This window comes from Rousettus aegyptiacus, unplaced genomic scaffold (genome assembly GCF_014176215.1).
Source record: "Rousettus aegyptiacus isolate mRouAeg1 unplaced genomic scaffold, mRouAeg1.p scaffold_m13_p_15, whole genome shotgun sequence".
In the NCBI taxonomy this organism is placed as follows: Eukaryota; Metazoa; Chordata; class Mammalia; order Chiroptera; family Pteropodidae; genus Rousettus; species Rousettus aegyptiacus.
The window spans coordinates 17,127,545-17,144,209 of record NW_023416290.1 but is presented as its reverse complement, the minus strand read 5'-3'; the positions used below and the strand labels follow the sequence as shown (position 1 = coordinate 17,144,209).

At 34.9% G+C, this 16,665-nt stretch overlaps 1 protein-coding gene across 1 annotated transcript in view; it reads right to left on the bottom strand.

Moving 5' to 3' along the window:
- Positions 1–2,841: 2,841 nt before the first annotated feature.
- Positions 2,842–16,665, bottom strand: part of BPNT2 (3'(2'), 5'-bisphosphate nucleotidase 2) — a 30,415-nt gene continuing 16,591 nt past the window's right edge. The window contains exons 4-5 of the mRNA XM_016126211.2: positions 10,292–10,453; positions 2,842–8,806 (exon numbers count right to left, since the gene is read on the bottom strand). Of these exons, the coding sequence (XP_015981697.1) occupies positions 8,535–8,806; positions 10,292–10,453 (434 nt within the window). The 3' untranslated portion in view covers positions 2,842–8,534. The remainder of the gene's footprint in view (positions 8,807–10,291; positions 10,454–16,665) is intronic.

Sequence of the window (16,665 nt, the reverse complement as noted above, 5' to 3'; positions counted from 1 at the left end):
AAACTGGATCACATCTAGTTATTGTTGCACATCAGTATTTAGATGGTGTTCTTCCTGTAGTCACTTTGGAACAGACCCAGTGCTCTGAGTGAGAAGGACAGAAAACAGAAGAGAAAGGGCGAGGCATGCTGGGCTAATTTCGCAAGAGGTTGACAAGTGCTATCTTTGTCTGGCTAACCGCAAGTCACTACATCTTGACTTTTTTTTTTTTGTAAACTTTTACTTTAATACCTGCTGTCCTAAACATCTTTTCTTTTGCCCAGTGCACTCAGGCGTTATTAACCTCTTTCTCCATTTAGGCCAAAAAGTAGACCTGGAGCTTTCGACTTACTTAGAAATTTTCTCTTTTCTCAAAATTTCAATAATCAAACTTCCAGAGTTATTAAACGTTGTCTCTGAGTGAACTGAAGATGAAAAATGATACTCTGGGCAAAAATAATTTTTTTTTTTTCTGGCTGGAAACATTTTTTTTTGCCTTCAAAAGTAATAGAGCTGAAGCACTAACTTCACTGTTATTTTGCTTATTACCATATAAATGGCTTTTACATTCAGTTTACTACTCGAATTTATGCAAATTATTAAAAAAAGAGAAGATTCATCATTAAGAAACAAAAATCCAGAGTATAAAATTGCTTATACTTTAGTGACTAAATAAATTATGTGTATCATAGTCATCCTGATATTTTGATTAGACTATATATATTTAATCTCGAAAGCACATATTAATTCTCACAACAGTGATCATAAAATTTGATTATAAATTCCTAATCATTCATGGTCTTAAAGGAAAAAAAATAGTGAAGAAACTACCATATTTTAGATGATGTTTTATTTTCTGTTGTTTCTTAACAACCAAGTGATAAAATATTGGTATTCAACAAGGTAACTAAAAAATAACTGTAAATGTTTTGTCTTCCAGAGAATGTGTACCCTCTTATACCAATTTAAGATTTCATTGAAAAAAGTATTTTATTGTTCAAGACACTTATTTCTTGACATTAACAAGTACTAGATATGCAAAGAACTAGGGGGCCTAGGACCATAGTAAATGGTCTTTGTTAACAATGTAACTTATGGTGGGACCTTTGGGCCACATGGTATCAACTTGACCTTTGGAGGGGTTGGAGACTAAGGTCAGTTGTGAGGGATCAGTCATCCTTTCATGACCAACCCACAATAAAAATCCTCGACACCAAAGCTTGGGTGAGCTCCTCTACTTGGTAATCCTCTGTGCGTTGCCATGCATAGTTGATGAAAGAAGTAAACACTGTCTACGCAACTCTCCTGGGAAGGGGAGCAGTTGGTACCTGGAACACTTCTGGCCCCTGCTCTTTGTGCCTTTTCCCATGGTCTATCTTAATCTCTATCCTTTTGCTGCAATAAACAATAACCATGAGTATAATAGCTTTACTGAGTTCTGAGTCCTTCTAGTGAATTATTGAACCTAAGAGTAGTCTTGAAACCTCCCAAACTTGCAATTGTGTTTGAGTATGTGTATGATATTCTACCAATCTGGCCGATCCATCATTTTCTATGACAAACATATATGGCTGATTTAATAAGAATGCATCCATCGCTTATATCCTTTAAACATGTGTATCATTTGATACAAAAATGGTTTAAGGAAGTAATCACATGGGTAATTATTGTAGTGTTATTTGTAATAACTAAAGTGGAAAATAATCTGAATATACAGCAGGGGATATCATAAGTAAATCATGTACATCTGTGCAGTTGAACATTATAACTATTAAAATTTACATGGTGAAAGAGTGCTAACATGAAAAAACTGTCAAAACTATATTGCCACGTTAATAAAACAGAGTACAAATATGTGCCTGTATCCCTATTAAAGTATGCATATATAATGTATATTTCCATGGGGAAAATTAAACAGGAAAAATAACACAAGAATGTATAAATCACAGGTATCTTTGAGCAGTAGAATTAAGGTGGTTTTAATTTTTTAGTTTATGCTTATCTGTTTTACTCATTTTCTTTGTAAGCATGCGTTATAATTTTTAAAAATTTACTTAAAAAACTATTTCTAGCCCTTCCCCTACATTTAAAAATCTTCTAAATTAATTTAATGGAATCTAAAATTGCTTGGCGGAAATGGAAAAGAGATTCATAAGACGTTTGGTAGGCATAATGACAAGCTCTTGAGATTGAAAACAGGGGGAGGTAATTTCAAAAGTCGATAAAATGTTTCTATTCTTTAGTTTGTGAGAATTTTGGGACACTGCTGTCCTTAGCTAAGGAGACTGCCAGAGGGTAGGTATAGGTATATCATTAGTTTAGATTTGAATGCGCTTATATTGAGGAGCACACAAAATAATCACTTAAAGATAGGCAACAAAAGCCTTGGATGCCTTTCTCATTGTACTTCTTCTATTACTACCTTTCCACAATCTTGTTCTTTTCTTCCTTTGCTCTTTTTCTATCCTCCATCTTACTTTTAAAATAGCTAATAAAGGATTTAAAATATAGTTTTCTTACAGCTATGTTTGTCACATACACCTGTTTTCAAACATGATTTTTGTGAACATGCTAAGACAGAGAATCCTATAAAATTAAGAGTTCAAAAGCAGACCCATTCATAGTAACGAAAACAGGAGTTTCCAGGGCCTGGAGAGGGGAACCGGGGGCGACTGTTCAATGGGAACAGAGTTTGGGACAATGAACAGGTTCTTCTGATGGAGTGGTGACAGCTGCACAACACTGTAAATGTATTTATTGTCCCTTGAACTGTATACTTAAAAGTGGTTACAAAGATAAATGTGCTATATGTATTTTACCATAGTTAAAAGAGAGGATAAAAAAAGCAGATGTGACACACCATTTCGGACATGACCAATTTATTCAGAAAATTCATATTTCAGTTTGGCAAAGTATATCCAGGGGCAGAGAGTTCGGGATAACCATTTCATTGGAGGCAATCACATTTTCTAGAGCTAATAGGTGGTGGCATAATATCTGAAGAAAGCAAAACTTTAAAAAATAATTTAGTGTGTATAGGGTGATGATCATAAATATTTGCAGAGGAAACAAAACAAGCAACCAGCTTACAGAACTGAGACATGAGAAATGCTAATAATGCTAGTAGTAACCTTTTATTCCATTTAATTCAACATACATTAAGCACCTAATTTGTTCAAGACACGGGGCTAGCTGCCAGGGTTGAGGTGGAAACATAAAAATCACTAAGACATAATCCCTGTCCTTAAAAGTTTATAACAGCACATATGAAAATGAGTGTTATCGGTGAAGAACAACAACAAAAAAAAGCTCTATAAACAGGGCAGGGGGAGGACGTTTACTTCCCAGTAGAGGCTGAAGTCTCAGGCTGGGGCCCCCTTCGGTGGTGTGGGGGATGCACGCCACGTAAATGAAACTGGTGTCTCAGCACATCTAAGCAACAGGAAATGGCCTAGTTCCTCCACAGCTTAAATGTGTGAGAAGGGAAGGGGTATTCAAATTTTTATTTTAATCCCTCTTACCATCGATAGCCCCTTATATGAAAGAGACTGACAGTGAGGATAATAAAAACAAAGTTGGAAGAGGGATATAGACTGGAAAAACCATTTCATAGTTTCAGTGTAAACTCAATCCCTCACGTATATACACAGAGTAGCTTAAGTAACACCATCGAATGGGGAAAAAACCACCAGCAGCGAGCGCCACAATTCATCATGGCAGAGCATGGTCTCTCCTACTGGACTATAAAGCTAGCTTTGGCTACTGCCAATGGTGGACGTACAGGTAGAGAATGAAGTCCACATTTTACACATAAAGTCCATAAACATTTCCTCCTTAACATAAATGAAGAAGAGGGCTTAGAAGAGATAACTCAGAGAGAGACATGAAGTCTTCGTAGGCTAATTGATTTAATGATGACTTGGTATGCTATATTTCCTATTTCAAAAAATACAGGCTCTTTCTTGAATAATAATTTACTATGAGTACAACATACACCTCAAAGAGATTAACGGAACATACTACTAATTAAACATCACAGTTTCTGCTTTTGCAATTTACACAAATTACCATAATTATAATACTTTCAAGAACCCTTACAACACAATATATAACAAGTTGTTTTAATATTATCCACCATCCTTAACTTCTGAAAGTTCGACTTATCTCAAAGGAAAACTATAAATCTCATTTTCCCACAGAATTAACTCACCACCGAACTTAACAAAAATAATTAAACTTAAGAAAAAGCTTTCCTGTAAACCTTTACCAATGGAAAATTGTAATGCAAACACCTGCCAGGCTTTGATGAAATAAAAATTAACAACTTAGATGACCAACAGCACCTCATAAAACCACAATCTCCTTTTGTTAGTACAAATTTCAATTCTTCTTGCTCTCTTAGTAACTGGTAACCAGACCCCCTTCCCTCAATCTAGGAACTGTTCTGGTTTATGTAATACAACGTACAGTATTTTTAAACATTAATAAATTGATATGGCACCATGAATAAATAGCTATTTTTTAAAACCAAAGTGACTCAGAGGACTAGAACAGATATAATAGCACACAGAAATGATTTAAAAGTAAAATTTTAAAAAATGTAATCTATCCTGGCCTTCTGTTTATTGAAATTAAAAACCAAAGGATAAAGTATCATTTTAGACCTATGTACATTAAGATGTCAGTTATAAAAATGTACTTTAGCTGTAAATGCTAGATTATGCAAAAATAATTTTTATCAACTTTAACTTTAATGAATTTCCCCCAACTCTAATATTAAAAACATTAAAAGAACTTAAATTTTAATGGCAAAAGTTTCTGTTTTCCCCATCTGTTAAAAAAAAGATTTTGTTTTCCCTTAACATACAATGCCCTTTTGTTAAGGCACGACTTTTTTAAATAAAAATGAAACGATAGATTAGGTTTATTTTACACAACAGTTACCAGACTTTTTATAGGTATATATTAAAATTAATTAAATACGTCAGAAATTCAACCAAGATCTAAAATGAAAACTCATTGTTTCTATCCAGGAGGAATCGCCACATAATCAAGATAAATTCTTGTGGCTAGAATAATCCAAATAGCTTCTGTTGTTAACTTGCCACAGATTGTCTCCATAAGGCCATTTGCAAGGTGTTATCAAGGAGAGGCAAGCTGGATAGTCTTTTCTGAGGGATAGGGAGGGGGTGGCATTCCTGCTTTCTTTTGTGCTTGGGCTATCAGGGACAGCTGTCACCTTCAAAGCCCAAGGGAAATCCAAGTTTTGAATTAAACACCTGAGACGAGGGTGAGTTCCCGATCACAGAGGTCAGGGCACTTGTTTGTTCTGCATCCTCCCTCTGCTATCCTTCCCCTGAGCTATCTTTTTTCTCAACCTCTCTTTGGCCACTGCCCCTCCCCCACTTTCTCTGACCTAGTTTGCACAATATTTAGAGCGCGCCCAGCAAACAGGAAGAGTTTGCACAATTGTTACTTAAAACACAAACCAAAATGCTTGTTACTTCATTATATAGCTATAAACAATTCATTTGAATATTGATTTAAAATGAAGAAAAAACCCCACTAAAACTAGGGGAGAGGGGGAGAATAGAATACCAAAGACAAATATGACCCATCTTGTAGGCTCTTGTAATCTCACCTGAAACAGGAATACAAGTTTGAAAACTACTAGAAAAATTGTTTTCTCAAACAGGCTAATATACTCAACTCTTATTTTCTGCATTTTCATTCTTTGAAGAGTCAGAAGAAAGGCTTTACAAAGACAGAAGCATTGGATTAGACTTGACTGTAATGCTTTGTGGTTTTGAAGGTGATTTTCCTTTACTTTTTGAGGAGTCTTTGAAAAATAACAGTCAACTTCCTCCCAGATCGAGTTCTTCACTGGGAACTTTACTAGTGTCTCAGTTCTACTCTAAGATTTCAGTGGCCAATCTTGAGAGAAATGTCTACGAAAGAATTCCTTGATGAGTGTTGGGGAAGACTATATTGGTTAAGAAAGAGGAGCAGAAATAAAAGGAGAACACTGAGCTAGGGAGACAGGGAATGAGGTAGAAATGAAGAGGGGCAGAGGAAGGGGACAGCTGATGGCTACTGAGGTTATTGATGTGGCTGCTTTTACTAAATGCGATGTGTAAAACTCCATTTTAAGGGTACATTTTCCTCTAAATAAGAGCAAAATGAGGGAAAGGGAAGACTGAATGATGGGGAGGTGAGGATCACTAAAAGTAAACTCTAGTTATATTGCTACATTTTAGAAATAATTTTATTTATGTAATTCTAGGAAATATTACATGCCTCACTTATTCGTGAAGCTGTTTTTCTGGCATGTTCTGGTATAATAATGTCTCACATAAATATAAATACTGTTGTTTGTTGTTATATTAGTTCTGTAATATATACTGATGTTCAGAAACAAAAAAATTAAAAAATGAACTTTCTATAAAAGCACTTAAAAATCACTAGTAACTAGACTATACCCAATATATTATAAAAATGCATTTAACTGACAGCCAATATCATAATTTTTGCACACAAGCCCTTCACAAAGTCATTATCTATATGAAGATTAATGAAATTAAAAATAAAACCAAAGCAATGATCATATGATATTGGGGGAAAATCAAAATCCAATTAAATTTCACTTCCCACTATGCCAGTCCTATTTCCCTAAGTTTCAAATATTACAATGACACAAATGCTTTTTATACCACAGGACTCTGAAAATAGTACATACGTTTGCCATCTCTCCTGAGAAAAGAGAATTCATCTCAGTGCAAAGTAAAAAGATGAGGTCTTCATATCCTGTTCAGAATCCTAAGTTCTGTTCAAATATAAAGCGTTCCAACTACCGAAACTTTGAATAAATTTCCACTGAACAAAAGCCTACCTAATGAGGCCTACTCCTCTCTCAGATTCGTGACCAATTGCTTGAGATTGGGCAGAAACATGCATCATACTAGATTCAATTCCCTAATGAGGAATTAAAGGGCTTTGGACAGTGTAATATGCAAACCTAAAGTTGTATGCACATTCCACCAGCTGAAGATGTCCACTCTTTGGTCATTTATTCCTCTAGGATAGGAAAATAAATAAAAAGTTGCTGTAGGATTAAAAAGGTTAAAAAAACAAAAACAAAAACAAAACAAACAAACAAAAAACAACCATAAGAAACCCCTCTCCTGATCAGTGTTATGGAATACAGGGACATCAAAGTCACATGAAATAATGGACTTTGTATACATGAAGTATTCAGATATCACCATGAGAGAAATCAGACATTCCAATAATAATTCACAAAGCAAGATTCTAATTACAGTGACTCAGTGAAAATGTCAAAACCTTTCTTCCAACCAGATTCTGCATATTGAGTAGAGAAAAAAAATGCATCAAAAAGTAACTTGAATCATTATTTTAATCTGAAATGAAACTATAAAATATCTAAAACGTTACTACTTTGAAAGTTTGGTTAGGTTAGATTCATTTATTAATGGTAAAAGCAACCATGGCAAAAGCAACCATAAATCATTCTTGATGAGAGAATCCCAAACTTGGCAAATTTTTTCAAAGTACTGAAACAAAGCTGGAAATAATGAAAGCTAGCTCAATCATATAGTGTCAAATAACTTTCAATGAATAGTTAGGATCATTTAAATTTCTGTAGTGCTTTATAGCACATTTTGTCCCTAATGAAAAAATGTATCAAAACATTAGTGCTAATCCTGAAACTTTAATCCATACCTTACAGGTTAAAGGCTTAATGTCGGTCAAGAAGGAAAGGATGAAATCATGCACTGTCTGTAGGGCGAATGAAAATCAACAGCAAGATGGCAGAAAAGTTGATACGGACACACTTTTCTTTGCAGAAACAAAACAAAATACACACACACTGAAATTACAATGCGACCATCATATATCTATATTCTCTACTAGCTGGTGAACCTGTTATTAAAATTTAAAAAAAAAAAAGTTAAGATTTTTCTATTTTAATCCATAAGAAATATTCAGTAACAGATAGAGCATTTGTTGCATATTAATGAATGTGTGGCTTCTTGTGCTTTCCATCTGAATTAGGGGTAAAGCCCCCAAATTACTTTATTTTCAATGAGTTATAAGTATAAAGTAGTATTAAACATTTACATGAAATCAATCCTTTTTTCGGCCCAATTTTACATGAAAGTACTAATAGTGAAGTTTCATGATGCTGTGTGAAAATGGTGACTCATAACAATGTAGACTCAGCTATAGATTTTAATTCACAAATATATATACACATATATATTTATATATGTGTGTATATATATATACGCGCCTTGTGTATGACAACTGTACGAAAATAGTCTCAAAAATAAAGACAATACTTGAGACACGAAGCAACCCATCTTCCCTGATCTTGCATCCTATTACAGGGAAAATAAGTCTCTGATGCTTCATAAATACTTTAAAAAGTCTGGGATGGCCTTAACCATGCATAGTTTCCACCAATCCTTTGAAGCCTCCAGAGTTTCCGGCTAACCGTTCAGCTCTGGAAGAGCTGTGATCTGTAATCAGCTTCTCTATTTATGCCCTGTCTTCTCCAGATCTGGGAGTTTTCTGACCAGAGCTTGGTGGTTCATTCTGATGCTAGCCAGGAGCCCTCCTTCAATGCCATCGGAACCAGTGTAACTGATTTCTTCGCCACTCAGGGTAGTCATATGCCCCCCAAGGGCTTTTAAGATGGCATTGCCAGCACATATATCCCATTTTTTGATGTATGTCACATGAATATATAGATCAGCTTTTTCTTGACTTTTATCAGGCACATCCAAGAGCGCTAAAACTTTATAACCTGAAAGATAAACAAAGAACTTAGGTTATTGTTAGAAAGATTTAAGTAAAGTAGTTTACTCTTTTTGAGTACCATATTAAAAATAACAGCACAAGATGTGTAGGATTTCTCTATACTATCTTTGCAACTGCTAAATCTAAAACAATTTAAAAGTTTTTTTTTAAGTAACAGTACAGACATTAAATCTAAATGAGCAAAAAATATACTGCAAAGTAACTTATTAAGGTATTCTCAAGTATAACCAAATATGTGTCTATAATTTTTAAAATTTACACCTACTCTGTGATTGTTTTCTATAAAATGATACATTCAGTACATAGCATTTCCTATGGGATATAACACTGAAACTAAACACACAGGTTTCACTTGAATATCTATTAAGGGTGGATTTGAAAGAAGAGAATACAAAATAACACTATTATCTTACTTCCTATTTGTAATGAAGCAGAATTTTAAAAATAAAATAATAAAATGAAACAATCACAGGAGAAACAGGGTCTATAACCTGGTTTATATCATTCCTACTAAGTATTTTGGCCATTACCTTTCAAACCAACCTAATAGAGAGCTTATAACAAACTCATATTAAGCAAGGTAGATACATGCAATCAGTAAACTAAAACTATTAGGCTTAAAAATTAATAAGCATTACTTTTCCCTTTATTACTGTGCTGTACAAGTTTTCAAACAAATGTTTCTGACCATTCTTTGCTACATAGTTGAATTAAAACACTTTTATCATATTAAACAGCATTCAAAACAAGGGTGAGCAAACAGCCTATGAACCAAATCTAGGCTGTGGCCTATTTTTACATAGCCCTCAAAGTATGAATGATTTTTATAATTTTAAAGGGTAGTTTAAGAAACAAAACAAAAAGCAGTATGCAATAGAGACTATAAGGCCTAAAGTATATACTATCTGGTCTTTCAGAAAGTTAGTTGACCCCTAATCTATAACATAGTCAATACGATAGTACAAAATATACATTAAGCTAGCTAGGTGGGCACTGGACTCTGGCTCAGCACCGATATACAAGCTGGGAGTTCCAGGGTGGAAAAAGCAACCCAGAGATTAGCCATTCTAATAACACTGTGATGATTCCTAGCATCCCTCTGCCATACGAAGCATTGCAATGTACTTGGATTTTTTCTTCTCTCCCTGATATTCCTAAACTACCAGGATAATTATTCATATATACGTATATGACCATCACTGACAGTAACATGACTGACAGGAAGATGCTTCTGAGGAACAGAAATCACTATTGTAAAATTGTTTCTATTGGGAGACTGTTTCTAACAAGAAGGCATGTACAACCGAAATCCGACTCTAGAAATAACCAAGTAGGAGACCATGCCTGTTTTGACAGTACACCATTCACTGCCGTTTTCTTGCCAAGCATGGGACAACCAAATCTTTTTCCTGACACAGCCTCGGCCATGCCTGGAACACTTTACAGGCATCACATGGCAGGAGGAACATACCAGCACCACCAGCCGGGATAATCGTTGTCTGGTTTCCGAAAGTCTGAAGAGCAACCTGTTTGACCATTCCAGAATGGGAGCGAGACACGACGATCCTCGGGGTCTTCTCATTGTAGGAAGTGCGGGCTTTCACATTTGACCCACCATCTACCATTGCCCAAGCTGCAAAGCAAACAGAATATCCATCAATAGCACTAGGGTTTTGCTTTGCTTTGTTTTGTTTTGTTTTGTTTTGTTTTAGCAGTAGTTTTAAAATATAAAGAACGAATGAAAAAAATATCCTCTTCCACAGAATTAGTTGTATTTTTTTTTCCAAAACAGAAAGCTTTATCTTTTTTCTAAGTACAAAGTAATATGTTTGTTTTTTTCTGCATTAAAACAAGTATGTTTTTAGATAAAGCTAAAAAAGGCCATATAGTCCTACCCAGCCAGAGGTAATAACTATTAAATAATTAGCTTCAGAACTCCTAGGCTCGAGATCCTTGTGGGGTGGCTGCTGAGTTTTCACTGGGATCACACTGGAACCGAACCTCACTGTGAACCCAGCTTCCTTCCCTCCCTTCCACAAAATTAATCCTGAGAGCGCAGCTAGTAAACATCCTACATGCTAATCTCCATCTCAAAGCCTGATTTCTGGGAAACCCAACCTGTGACAACCTATGACTTAAGCACTACTAATCATCCTGGATAATTCAAATGTTACAATTGTTAAAGAGGTCAGTTAGATTTACATATCGCCTTTACCAAATAGCATAAAAAGAAAAAAGCTCCAGACGTCAAAATAGCATGGTTTTTAAGAAGGTGAGGAGATTCTAGAGATGGCTCGAAATGTTTTTCTTGGTTTGGAAGACCTTCACTGTCTACCAAACTATACAAGAAAACAAGCCTACTCAGAATTACCCCAAGTAGATTGTTGTTGTAGCAATCACTAACAATGGGATAAAATACAGTCCACCATGGCTAGCAATGAACGTGGCTGCCTTACTACGTATTCTTTACTGCAGAAAAAAATTTAAAAAATTAACAGAGGCTGGGTTTCTGAGTTTCCCAAGGATGATGGCAGTCTCTCAGACTCTTCTCCCACCTCTTTCTAAAAACCCCACACAGCAACAGGGAGAGTAAATATAAACACCCATCATCAATACCTGTAAGTAGAAAACAGGATAGCTATCAACCAGAATTTATGAGACAGAAGGGGAGTAAATACCAAAGATCAGCACAGTGAGCATCACAGCTGACATCACTGTGGGGAATATGGCAGGAGCTTCACAGAAGCATCAAGAAGTCAGAGGAATCTGGCTGTAGAACTCAGATAACATCAGCTAGGGTTTCTCCCCAGAAGGAAAAGGAGCCATCCAAATGAGAGTTACTGAAAGCAGGCAGGAAACTTGGCAATTGAGCAATGAGAAGACAAAGAGGCTTGGGGACGACATGGAGCCAAGAGTGAAGTCTTAATAACACACTAGATGGCACGTGACATCTTTTAGGATTTTTAGGACGTCTCTCCAAAAGAGAGAAGATTTGGAAGACAGCAGACAGAATTAAAGAGAAGGAAGGGGTTGAAGATAAAACTCTACAGAAACAACACAGGGTCCAAGAAGAAGAAATGTGAAAACAAAAAAAGATGCCTGAAATAAAGATAATGCCTTTCTCACGCTAACATAAAGGGAAGCTCCTGAACTGGGAATCACCATCCTCCACTGGATTCCACAGTAGCTGGCCCAAATATGAATAAAAAGTGGCCATTGAAAAACAGAATCAGAAAACAAAGAGAATGAAGATTAAAACATTCCGGGCTACTTAAAAGTTTCTACAAAGCAGAGGAAATCTATAACACAACATTCTAATTTGATTCAAAATAAATAAACAAGCAATAAATAAAAAAGAATGTTATGAAATAAGCAAATAAAAAAATCTCAAGAAAAGATGAACAAGAAGAAATGGAAACTCGTATAACACAGGAAAGAAATTGAAAATGCAAAATCACTGAAGACTTAACATTAAATCACAGAATATACAAAGGACAACAGACTTACCTGGAAGCATAGCAAGCAATGTGACAAGCAAAAAGTAAGTGAAACAAGTTAATAGATAAAAGGGACCAGAAAGAAAGTGATAGATATGGAAGCCAGTGAAAGAAAAGTCAAAAAACATATATTAGGAGTCCCTGAAAAAGAAAAACAAAATAATGAAACAGAACTAATTTTTAAAATTATGAATCAAGAAAATGTCCCAGAAATAAAAGAACACCTAAATGCCCACACTGAGAGACACACTATATAGACACCTGGCCAGTATGCCAGCTCCGAATCTGAGAAATATCATAGTTCTATTATTAGACTTTAAAGAGAAAGTTATTTGGCCCTCCATGCAAAAAGACTAAACCACTTAAAAAGAAAAGAAAATCAGGCTATCAGCCTTTTTGCCAACAGAAATAAACAAGCACCCACACAGATTATCAGTTTCCAGTAGTTAACCAAGTAAAAAGAATGTATGGTGGGCTGAACAGTGTCCTACTAAAATTCACATCTACCCGGAACCTTCAGAATGTGACTTCGTTTAGAAATAGGGTCTCTGCAGATATGATTAAAGTTGCAGTCATACTGGATTAGAATGGGCCCTAAATTCAATGACTGGTGTTCTTTATAAGAGACACAGAAATACATAGAAAGAAACCTGACCACAGAGGTACAGACTGGAGTAATGTGTCTACAAAGCAAGGAAGTCCAGGCAATGGGCTGGAGCCACCAAAAGCTGGAAGAGAGAAGAAAGGATTCCTTCCCTGAGTCTTCAGAGAAAGTGTGACACTGCTGACACCTTGATATCAGACTTCTGGCCTCCAGAACTGCAAGAAAAGAAGTTTCTATTGTTTTAAGTCACCCAGTCTGTGGTCATCTGTTTTGGCATCCCTAGGAAATAAATCCAGGGCAACCAAAGATTTTATAACTAGCCAAGAGGTCTTTCAAGCACCAAGGCTATAGAAAAAGCTTTTCCCATGTAATAACTCAGGTAACGTCACATCTATGAGCTGGCACTCCTGAAGTAATGAGGACAAACTTTATCCAATCAAGTGAAGACTGAGGAACTCTCAGCAAAAACACTGTTGGTTAGCACTGAATAAATTTAACTGTGAATTTAAAAGGAAACTAAAGACATTAACAAAGGTGAGAGAATAAAGGTGAGTAAATGTTATCTCATAGTTGACTGGTGAGAATCAAAGTACTATTTAAATATGAAGCGTTAAATAGAGAATAAAAGGATAAATATTTAAAAAGATATGACTGACTGAAATGGGATGGTGGTCAAGGAGGCCAAAATAAACTGACTTAATTGCTGCTCGCAGGAAAGAACCAACAGATAATATCTAAGAAAACAAAAAGATGATGCAATGGTATATATTAAGGTGTTAGTAAAAGTGAGCAACAATGACAGCAAAAACGAAACAAATTTAACTCATATAATTATAGTTGAATGACACTGACTATACAAAAATCCATCAGATCACAAGACGACCAAAAAAAAAAAAAAAAAAAAAAACCCTGCTCTTCCTCACCTTCCCCCACCAAAAATAATTTGTTTCCACTGCCCAACTTCTTACTTGAAAACTGGTAAAGGGAAAGAGTTAAACATTTATCTTACTACATTTCAAGATAAAGAACTTCAGTTGATAGAGAGATTTCCTTTATAGAATTACAGCTAGTATATGTATGGGAAAAAAAAATTAGAAAATCCCATTTTACATCTTTAATAGATCTTAATACTATTTACATGAAAGGTTTAATACAATTTCAATTTCAAATTGTATCGCAATCTCTCTAGATTACCTGTTTGTAGCAAGAGAATCAAAATAATTTTATAACAGCGATCTGGTCATGACCACCTTAACCATCTTAGAGTCATTAACAGGGAGATAAGATATTTATTATATGACATGTAATATGATGCAGTAGGAAGGAAGTCTATGAAGGATATCTACAATGTATTCTTGACAAAAATGCTTAACCTTAATGCAATCGAGGTTCCAGAATTAATTTGCACTTTGTAAGAAAAGATGTAAAAGTAGTTGAACGACAGTCATCTGAGGAAAGAGAAGACTCAAAAAGGCAGGACATTCTATGAAGACTGGCCTGGTCTCCTCAAGGAGTCAATGTCATGGGGAAAAGGGGGCTGGAGGTTGTTCTAGGTTAACAGAATGTAACATAGAGACCTAACAACCAAAAGAAATACTTGTCACTTGACTGGATCTTGGTTTGAAGTAACCAGTTGTAAACTCCACTATAGGAACAATTGGGAAAAATATGAATATTGAATCATTTAGGAATAATTTTTAATGTTATTATAATATTAATAGTACAATTCTGTAGAAAGATCCTTCTTTAGAGATGCATACTGAAATATATGAGTAAAATGTCATGATTTTTGTAATTTTTTTGAAATTACACAGCCCCTGCCCCTAAAAAAGAAAAAAAGTAAATATATAAAAATGTTATCAACTGTTAGATCTGGATGAAAGAGTCCAGCAGTCCTTATGCAAGAGGGATACGTTTCAAGACGCCCACTGGATGCCTGAAACTGCACAGTACAGAACACTTTTTATACTGTTTTTATCTTATACGTACATATGAAAGACAAAGTTTAATTTATAAATTAGACACAGTAAGAGATTAATACCAATAACTAACAAAATAGAACAATTGTAACAATATACTGTAATAAAAGTTATGTGAAAGTCGTCTCTCTCTGATAACCGAGAGATGACTAATGGGTGGGCAGCATGTACAGTGTGGATGAAAGGACGGGCGAGAGGATGATTCACAGCCTGGGTGGAATGAAGCAGGAGGACACGTGATTTCATCATGCTACTCATAAGAAAGAGCAATTTTAAATTTATAAATTGTTTATTTCTGGAATTTTCCATTTAATATTTTTGTACTGGTTGATCTCAGGTAACTGAAACCACAGAAAAAACAAAACTGCAATAAGGGGGGGATACTGTATATAGTAACTTATTACAATTTTATTTATTTGAAATTACTCATAATAAAAGTTTAGGAAAAAGAAATAAAAGGAAAAAAATCCTCTAAATTCTTTTTAGAAATGATCAAAAAATATGCTTTTACTAAGAAGTGAATTTACAATGCTATATCTCTAGAGGTCAGTATTGTATAAGGGAATAAAGAGCATAGCTCGGATTGTATCAGAATAATTTTAGATAACAGTTACTAATTTACTATTTCAAAAAATATGTCATGTTATATAAACTCAATACATTCAGTATGGACAAAGTTATTTTAATCGCCTTTAAAATACAGAAAGTGTTTAAAAATTCATGACTAATGATGAGGTAATAGCGATAAGGTAAAATAACAGCTAACAAAATGTGTTTATTCTAAGATATGTTTAAAAAAAGCAAGTAGGAAGTAAAAAGTGGGTGGTACTTTGCTATAAACTTCAGACATTATAACTTATTTTTAATAGCTACAAATTTTCAGAGTGGATATACTAATACATTTATATATCACTCCATTAAATTACTATTCATGCCTCTTGCTTCTAAAAATTTCAAATTCAATGAATGAATTCTAATTAAACCTGATATGAATTTTGCTCTAACCATTGCCAGCAACAATATCTCCCTCCTGTTCACTATATTCCAGTGTGGCTAAATTCTGGTAAACATACAGTATTTGACACTTGGTAGTCTGCTAACATCAATATAGTCGGGATCTGAAAATAGTCCAAGAAGAGGGCATATATCAAACAAACCTTTGATCCTGGAACAGAATTTACTGGTTTTTTTGGAATGTCTGCTGACTAGCAAACACCTTATGTTCTAGCATGCTGGGCTCGTCAGCTACATCACAGAAGAAAGGGCATTTTATTAGTAATTTACAAAGACATTTTTGGAACATGACTTGCTCCTAAGTTAGAGATTTTTGGATTTTTTATTCTAAGGGAGGAAAGCCTATTGGGAAGAAATACATATTCTTATAGAATAAAGATTTTTTTTTTTTAAATTGGCATTTTATTATCCCAATTTTCCCTGCTAAAATGAACAAATGTGGAAACTGGGGCCCAAAGAACATGAATCTACTTGTCTATCTAATGTTAATTTCCTCTGAATTTCCTTTACTATGGTTCCACTTCTTTGGAGTAGTGGACTCTGTTTGCAGCTAAGGATGCCATGTGACATTTGACCAATGAGATGTGGAAGAGAGCTTCAAATTAATACAAAGAATAGCTGGCACAGATCTTTTGTCTCCCTTCTTCCCTCTTTCTTCCTGACTGGAATAGACCCACGGTAACTGTAATCACCCATCTTTGTAAGCACGCAAACAAAAAGTATCTTCTAAGATAAAAAAAACAAAAACAAA